At 41.3% G+C, this 8456-nt stretch overlaps 1 protein-coding gene across 1 annotated transcript; it reads right to left on the reverse strand.

The window, feature by feature from the left end:
• Nucleotides 1–1876: 1876 nt before the first annotated feature.
• On the reverse strand, nt 1877–6473 carry hsp90ab1 (heat shock protein 90, alpha (cytosolic), class B member 1). The gene is made up of 11 exons (XM_026194807.1): nt 6324–6473; nt 5998–6204; nt 5727–5886; nt 5267–5400; nt 4880–5185; nt 4606–4771; nt 4300–4490; nt 3658–3805; nt 3278–3546; nt 2497–2830; nt 1877–2405 (listed from the first exon to the last, which is right to left on the reverse strand). Exons 1-11 carry the CDS (start codon nt 6471–6473, stop codon nt 2287–2289), a joined length of 2184 nt encoding a protein of 727 aa, XP_026050592.1. The 3' UTR covers nt 1877–2286.
• Between the last annotated feature and the right edge of the window lie 1983 nt (nt 6474–8456).

Raw genomic sequence — 8456 nt, forward strand, 5'->3', positions numbered from 1 at the left:
TCTTCCTGTTAAAATAGCACTTCATTTTTTTATATAAAATATCTCAGGGATTAAATGTGTAGTTAAACTTCTGTACACTGGCAGAAAGTACAGTTTCAGTGGTCCAGGCAAGTTCCAAGTTAAAATATTCCACACATTTGATCAAACCTTTAAGATCAGCTATATAAACACATAACAAAAACTAACATTTATAGTGTTATTTGATTTACCTCATCTAACCCTTATCCTTTGATGAGTTTCCACAACATATTTATATACACGTGCTTCTGGGAGAGCAGAAAGAGTATCTAGAAATGATGAATAGGACCCTAATATTTAGGAAACTGGCTCATATGCCCCAGCTTAAAATGAGACTGAGTTTTTAGAATTGTGGTTTTTAAGCTGCCAAATAACCAAAGCTACAAACATCAGCCAGGAAAACATGACAAGGTATAGCAACGAGTGGTGTACCTTCCAAACCAACCTGAGGCATGTCTTTATCTACACCATACCACATGGAGAGAAAAAGACTTGCACTGCTGCTGCAAGGTGAGTAGGGTTTGCAAAGACACATCAAGGGAACACACAGTTCCCTAACTGTGTCATGGGGATGGTCTTATCCAATCCTTAAAGATATTTAGATTTTAAAAACATACTACTGTATCATTAACTACTGTTAGGGGTTTGAGTGGGGGATAGGCTGGGATAGGCTCCAAATGCACACAATGCTCTTAAGTGGCTGAGAAACGTAGATGTGTTGATTATACGGTGATATTTACACTGATATCCTTAAAAAACCAACTCATTTACTTTTACAGAAATGGACTGGTTCATTATGGTGTTACTGATAGGACAACACAGGGTAGAGAATGGCACTGAGGGACACGGTCAGCCCAAGCTTCACTATATGGCTACACCCCTGATTAAAGGGGCTCACTGCTGTAGTAGCAACTTAATTTTCATGTTCAGTGTCCACATATTTATTGTAATATACTTTGCACAGTCAGCTTTCCCTTACTGTCATGGCAAGTTTAACATGACCTTTACTAACCGTGCCTGGTTGATGCCGTTAGTCCCGCTGTCACTTTGTGCCGTATTTTTACATTTACATAACGTTGTCAGTATTTGCGCACACAGCGCAAGTCTTAAGAAGGTGGTCAAGTCATAGAGATAAGAGGTGGCAAAGAAGCAGCGGAGTCAGTTTCTGAATGACAGAGCTCAAGTTTCCTCACTATCACTTTGACTGGAGCGAGTGTGAGTGAGTTAGTGTGTGAGGGGACAGACACCCACACGTCACTGTTTTACTGACAAGAGTAGAAAAACTGCTGCCACCTACTCAAGCTTGTACAAAACACGACTTCCAGGAAAGCTACACGCTCTACATTTCCCCCAAATGTTCAGCTGATACCGCCTCACGCTTTGAAGAAACACGTGCCTCCAGCACATGGCTGTCCTTTAATGCAACGATCTGCATTTCTCAGTGCCGTTCTTTGTCAGATTAACAGGATTACTTCGTTTCTTTTTACTCCCTTCTCAGGCACACCTGCACTGTAATTTATGCAGCTGTATGAGAGGTCTTAAAGAGAAATTACAGATTTTAGTGAGAAGACAAAGTAGATTTACATTAAACTGACCAGATCATACATTAACTCATTCACTGCCAGCCATTGGCGGGTCTACTATTTACAATAGTAACACTTACAAAACTCATTCTTCTGGTTCTAAACCACTTGCATGCTGATGTTTGGAAATGGCTCTCACACTGTAGCATGTCCCCACCTAGTGGATACATTGACCAACTGCCCCAGTAAGAATTTTGAAGAAGTGTGCCAGGTCCAAGTATGTGTGCAAACACTTAGGGAATTTAAACTAAGGCATAAAAATACTACAAGACAAATAAGGTCTCACATCTTTAATTTTTTTGCAAAACAAGACTTGGAATTACAGACGAGCCTGAACTCAGGCAAAGGAATCATACAGTCCTCTCTCCATGCAGTGTTGCACGTGAACAGCACTCCCCAAACCCTCCAGATGCGACTGTGGAATGTACTTGTGTTCACACATTTACCGCTCTGACATTTAAAACTCAGTGCAACAGGGTTCTCATTAAAACAAATGTGGCGTCACCATGAACTTCTACAGGAAAAATCAAGACAGCCTCTTAAAGAGCTCTTCAGTGTGAGGTGCCACACTCAAGAGCACCAATATTGGTCCACCACACAACATTAATAGCTATTTTTTTTACAGTTTAAGGATGAACAGTTGGAAAGGGAGGATTATGTGTTGAAATTTGGGGTGCCATCTTGTTTAATCCACTTCTTCCATGCGTGAAGCATCGTCCTCAGCTTCGCCTTCTAGGGGAGGCATCTCATCTGGGACTGCTGTAGTGGTGGTCTCCTCTGCGGGAATGTCGTCATCGTCAATACCTGAGAGCAAAAAAAGGAAAGGAGTTGTTCACCTAGATCGATACCCACTTCTAGAAAGTAAAGAGGGTCTGGATCTGCACAGTTTTCTTACCAAGACCAAGTTTGATCATTCTGTAGATGCGGTTTGAGTGAGTCTGTGGGTCGTCCAGGGAGAAGCCTGACGACAGCAGTGCGGTTTCGAACAGCAGGATGACTAGGTCCTTCACAGCCTTGTCGTTCTTGTCAGCCTCAGCCTTCTGCCTGAGAGTCTCCATGATGGGGTGGTCAGGGTTGATCTCCAGGTGCTTCTTGGCCATCATGTAGCCCATGGTGGAGTTGTCCCTGAGTGCCTGGGCCTTCATGATCCTCTCCATGTTGGCGGTCCAGCCATAAGTACTTGTCACAATGCAGCAGGGGGATGACACCAGTCTGTTTGACACAGTTACCTGAAGGAGAAAGAAGACATTAAGATTTAAAGAGGCTCAGGTGACACATCTGATAATTTAAGGAGACAAAGTCAAGTTAGTCAAGCATGTTAGAAATAATACCAGCACATTACAACTTTAAATCTAGTCTAGTTAGTTTACGTCCCCAAATCCTTGCAAAAACGTAAGTACTAGATGCACATTACTGCAACAAGCACGAGTTTGACTGCATTCACTTTAGGGTTCAGATTTCAAACATGTACAGTGCCACATCTGGCAAAGAATACAAATCATTTGCATCACACCAAGACTGCAGGAACTCACCACAGTAGAAGTTGGGACCAATTAGACTACCTGTTACCAAACAAAATCCTGTCATCTACAGCTGTGAACTTTGAGACCCTAAATGTTAGAGCACGAATGGAAGTTTGGGTTAATCTTAGTTGGGCTCTCATTAGGATTACTGACCTTCTCCACTTTCTTGTCAAGGATCTCCTTCATGAGCTTGCAGAGGTTCTCAAATTTAGCCTTGTCATCCTCCATCTTTTTCTTCTCCTCCTCATCCTCTGGCAGCTCCAGACCCTCTTTGGTGACAGAGACCAGGGTCTTGCCATCAAACTCCTTCAACTGCTGGACACAGTACTCATCAATGGGCTCCGTCATGTACAAGACCTCAAAACCACGCTTACGGACACGTTCAACAAAGGCAGAGTTGGCCACCTGATCCTTACTCTCACCTACAAATGACAAAAAGCGATAAAGTTTGAATAAAACTGCATTTTTAAAACTTGTGTAAATGCAGTTCTCTCCTACCATTTCAGAAGCTACTTAAGGTTTATTTTACTCACCAGTAATGTAGTAGATGGATTTCTGGTTTTCCTTCATGCGGGTCACGTACTCCGAGAGGGAGGTAGTCTCGTCACCGGACTGGGAGCTGTGGTAACGCAGCAGCTCAGACAGCTTCTTGCGGTTTTGCGAGTCCTCGTGCACACCCAGCTACAAGTGAACAAATAAGATTTATCATCTTATCCAAAAACAACCTCATACACCAGTAGGTTAATGGATTCAAGTAAAACGTCAATCCCACCTGTGTATGGTCAGGTGAGATGGACTGCCAGCAATGTCAGAATTCTAGTCACACTGACATTGCACACTGCATGAATAGTTTGTCACTTTAGGCTTTTAATTAAATTCATGTTTTCAGGCTGCAGCATAAATGTAGGAAGTTCCTATTCCTAATGCAGATTTGACTGCATGGAATTACATAAATGCCAAAACAGCTATTCTACTGGGTTTTAAATATCTGTTTACTACAAAAACATCTACACTACTTTGAAGAACAAGAGGGCTTTACAAACCAGATTAAAGAATAAAGAGGTAAACCTTTGAGGTCCATGAAGATGCACGGACATGAAACGAAGAGAATTTTAAGAGCCAACTTTCCTAAAGTCAAAGAAAAAAAAGAAAAGTATCTAGAATATTATAAATACCTTGAGGTTCTTTGAGAAGGCTTCGTAGAACTTCTTGTAGTTTTCTTTATCCTCACCCAGTTCAGCAAAAAGCTCAAGACATTTCTTGACGATGTTTTTACGAATGACTTTCAGGATCTTGCTCTGCTGCAGCATTTCTCTGGAGATGTTCAGGGGCAGGTCCTCGGAGTCCACAACACCACGGATAAAGTCTGGAATAGCATACAAATGCTACACTAAACCTTTGCCTTTAAGCAATTCTTTACTGTGTGCTAAGCTGTAAATTAAAGTACTTTCAGACTAAAGGTAAAAAGCAAGTCATCTTACTCAGATACTCAGGGATGAGCTCTTCACAGTTGTCCATGATGAAGACTCTCCTGACGTAGAGCTTGATGTTATTCTTCTTTTTCTTGTTCTCAAAGAGGTCAAAAGGCGCACGGCGGGGGATAAAGAGCAAGGCACGGAACTCCAGCTGGCCTTCCACTGAGAAGTGCTGTAGAGGAAAATGACTCAGTTTAGCTTTATTTGTAGTTTATGACTAGATTAAAAGCCCAGTAGGCCAATTAAAACATGGAAGAGCTGTTCAGGTTAACCTGCTTACCTTAACAGCGAGGTGATCCTCCCAGTCATTGGTCAGACTCTTGTAGAACTCGCCGTATTCTTCGTTTGTGATGTCGTCAGGATTCCTGGTCCAGATGGGCTTGGTCTTGTTCAGCTCCTCCTGGTCGATGTACTTCTCCTTGATCTTCTTTTTCTTCTTCTTGTCCTTGTCTTTAGAGTCCTCCTCATCATCTGAGCCAACATCCTCAATCTTTGGCTTGTCCTCACCTTCCTCTTTCTCCTCCTTTTCTGCCTTTTCTTCCTCTGCCTCGTCGTCACTGACCTCCTTGTCACGCTCCTTCTCCACCTGCAGAGTCACATTACTTTAATTTTTACTTTGCTGTTCTTCAACGGTATTCTAACAACGTCCTCTCTAAAAGTCACTTACAAAGAGGGTGATTGGGTAGCCAATGAATTGAGAGTGCTTCTTCACGATCTCCTTGACCCTCTTCTCCTCGATGTACTCTGTCTGATCATCCTTCAGGTACAGGATGATCTTTGTTCCACGGCCGATGGGCTCACCTGTGAACAGTTGTGATGCTTTTAATACATTTTGTACTAAACAGTGTCCATGGATTCAAGATTCGATTTTTTAGATACTTCAACTCCATATTTAAGCCTCTAAAGGACGATGCCAACTTTAACGCCAAGAATGAAAACCACCCTCGTAATATTTTAAAGCTACATCGTAACCTCAGACACATGAAAAACAATACACAATTAACAACATCAAGACCATTAATAGTAAGAACTGCTTCCAATTAATGCACAATCAGGGACATCCTTAGATGTACCCACAATATTTAAAAACAGGTTTAGTTCTGATATTGTAACATCAAGACACTTACTGTTGTCAACCTTGACTGTGAAGGAACCTCCAGCAGAGGACTCCCAGGCATACTGCTCATCATCATTGTGCTTTGTGATGACAACCACTTTCTCAGCAACAAGGTAGGCAGAGTAAAAACCCACACCAAACTGACCAATCATGGAGATGTCAGCACCAGCCTAGAGGAACACAGTCAGTTCTAATGTTAGATTTCAGCTCAATTGCGAACATGGAAAATGCTGTCCTCTTATAAAGCGTCCCTACAGTTCCATGATGCATTCCCTTCATACCTGCAGGGCCTCCATGAAGGCCTTGGTACCAGACTTTGCGATGGTACCCAGGTTGTTAATGAGGTCGGCTTTGGTCATACCGATTCCAGTATCGACCAAGGTCAGGGTGCGTTCAGCCTTATTGGGAACGATGTCAATTTTCAGATCCTTGCCACTGTCGAGCTTGGAGGGATCAGTCAGGCTTTCATAGCGGATTTTGTCCAGAGCCTGCAAATGTTTAAACAACAGGATTAAAACTAACATTCTTTAAAGCATTCAGAAACACAAAAAAGGCTAAAAATAAATGCATTAGTACTGAATGAAAAGCTCTGCGCCTGCTAACTTACATCAGAAGCATTGGAAATCAACTCCCTGAGAAAGATCTCTTTGTTGGAATAAAAGGTGTTGATGATCAGCGACATCAGCTGAGCGATCTCAGCCTGGAAGGCAAAGGTCTCAGCCTCCTCATCTTGGTGCATTTCTTCAGGCATCTGCATTAAAACAGTTTGTGTATGCTTTAATAAAATGGGTGGATTTCGATGGAAACAGGATGATAAAGCTAATTACGGGGAGACAGATCCGGTTAAACTACATACATTCAACTACTTTCAGTTTCGCAAATTGTATCGTCGTTTGATCCTGTCAGAAGTCGGTTACATAATATGGATAACTGCCGTCATGTTGCGGAAGTGGCCGTTAACCAACATGGCGTCGAGCGGCAGACAATGGACCCCGCAAACACGTGCTAAGGAAAAGCTACTGATGAAAATAACGAAAAAAAAGCTTATGCAATGCGGCAAAATAGGTTCCCCCAGAAGAGCAACTTAAAGCCATGTATTAACGACGGCAAACGTGACTGTCATATAAAACGGCTCTGCCACCAATTCGAATAAATAACAGCTAAAAACACAAGTCACTTAAGACTAGCATAAATCTGAAAGCATTGGCAACTTGAGACTAACTCGTGCGTTTTATAGAAACGCGAGAGCAACGTGAACAACGGGGACTAAGCGAAATCGACTCAAGCCAGTTCACTTTATTCTTATAAACATTTAAGAGGATTTATTCTGTTAATGTGGACCAGTCGTACAATATATGAACAGATACAGCGCTGTCATGTTCGCCACACCACACCTGCCTTGGTACTACACACGGCTGGGGCAGTGCGGCAGAGTGCAGCATTTACACTGCTCGACGTCTACATGACAAGTGTAAACATTTCTTACTCCACAGTAATTAAAATCCAAAATTCTGACTACTACAGTGATAACTGTGATATGTTAGCTGTCCCTGACCAGAGTTACTTAAGGTTACAACCGTAACTCGTGAGAATAGGAGCTGTATACTTCAATGACTGTTTAATAAAACGTCAAATATCAAAGATTAAAGCACGTAGCAACCGACAAGAAAACGCTCGTCTACATACCTTGTTAATTTCGTTGACTTTTCTTGAATAAAATGCAACCAAATCGCTATCCCTTATGCTGTCTGACGCAGAGAAATGGAAAGGGGCCTCCTTTTAATAGACCGGTATCTTTATACACGTGCTTCACGGTGCAGTCGTATCCATCCGCGGTGCGCCATCTAGTAAGGAGAAGTGCATCAAGTGAATTACAGTTAATGTTTTAAGGCTACATTCACCATGTGATGAGTTTGAATGAAGACTTGAGGAAATACGATAGCTAAATAAATAAATATGATATTATTAAGACATTTTAGCAGGTATTAATTCAGTGGATTGAAGTGCAATGTGTACTAAAGAAAACAAATCTCTGGAGATTTAAAGCCATTATATTAGGTATACAAACACAAGGGGACTTTTTCAAGATTAATTAGTAAAGTGAATCCAAAAACACTATACTAATCTCCTGGAAAACACAGTATTACAGTTTTATTTCTGAGACAAGCGCATCATTGCTGCCATCTTGTGGCCGTTAAAACCAAAAACGAAAGTATTGTAAGAACCGATCTATTTTATACCAGTTTCCAGAGCTGCCGCGATATGCTATCAATGTAGAATTTAAATCAGTCTAACAAATAAAGTCAATAAAACTCACAAGTATACTGTTAATTTCCCGAGAGACCAACAAATACTTTGGATCTTTTTAATCTGATGGAGGAATATTCAAAAACATGCAGGGTGTGCTTCGTTTCTTCTAGCACTTTCCATGAAAATCCCGCCTAAAGTGACGTCACGCGATGTCAGTCGCAGTCTTCACATAACAGCCGCTGTCTCGGAGAGGCACCGACAAAAAACAAAACGAACATACAAACAAAACAAATAAACAAAACCAAAACGCTGCTTATGCAATAAATAAATAATTAATCTTCAGATATTTATTCTGTCGGATGTCAAAATTATTATTTTATTCGTAAAAGACATTATGGAGGATCTCCTATGCACAAATAATAGACTACGTCTTTGGATTACATATTAATGTAATTAAATAAAAATCTAAATTGACGGTGTCTTAAAATTT

Source organism: Astatotilapia calliptera, chromosome 15 (genome assembly GCF_900246225.1).
Source record: "Astatotilapia calliptera chromosome 15, fAstCal1.2, whole genome shotgun sequence".
NCBI lineage: Eukaryota > Metazoa > Chordata > Actinopteri > Cichliformes > Cichlidae > Astatotilapia > Astatotilapia calliptera.

Excerpts from the sequence above, each read along its gene's own strand:
- hsp90ab1 (XM_026194807.1), bottom strand. The coding sequence starts at position 6,473 with ATGCAGATGCCTGAAGAAATGCACCAAGATGAGGAGGCTGAGACCTTT. Across the intron at positions 5,401-5,726 it reads CACAGTCAAGGTTGACAACA|GTGAGCCCATCGGCCGTGGA; the intron begins GTAAGTGTCTTG and ends AACTGTTCACAG. Across the intron at positions 2,831-3,277 it reads TTGACAAGAAAGTGGAGAAG|GTAACTGTGTCAAACAGACT; the intron begins GTCAGTAATCCT and ends TTTCTCCTTCAG.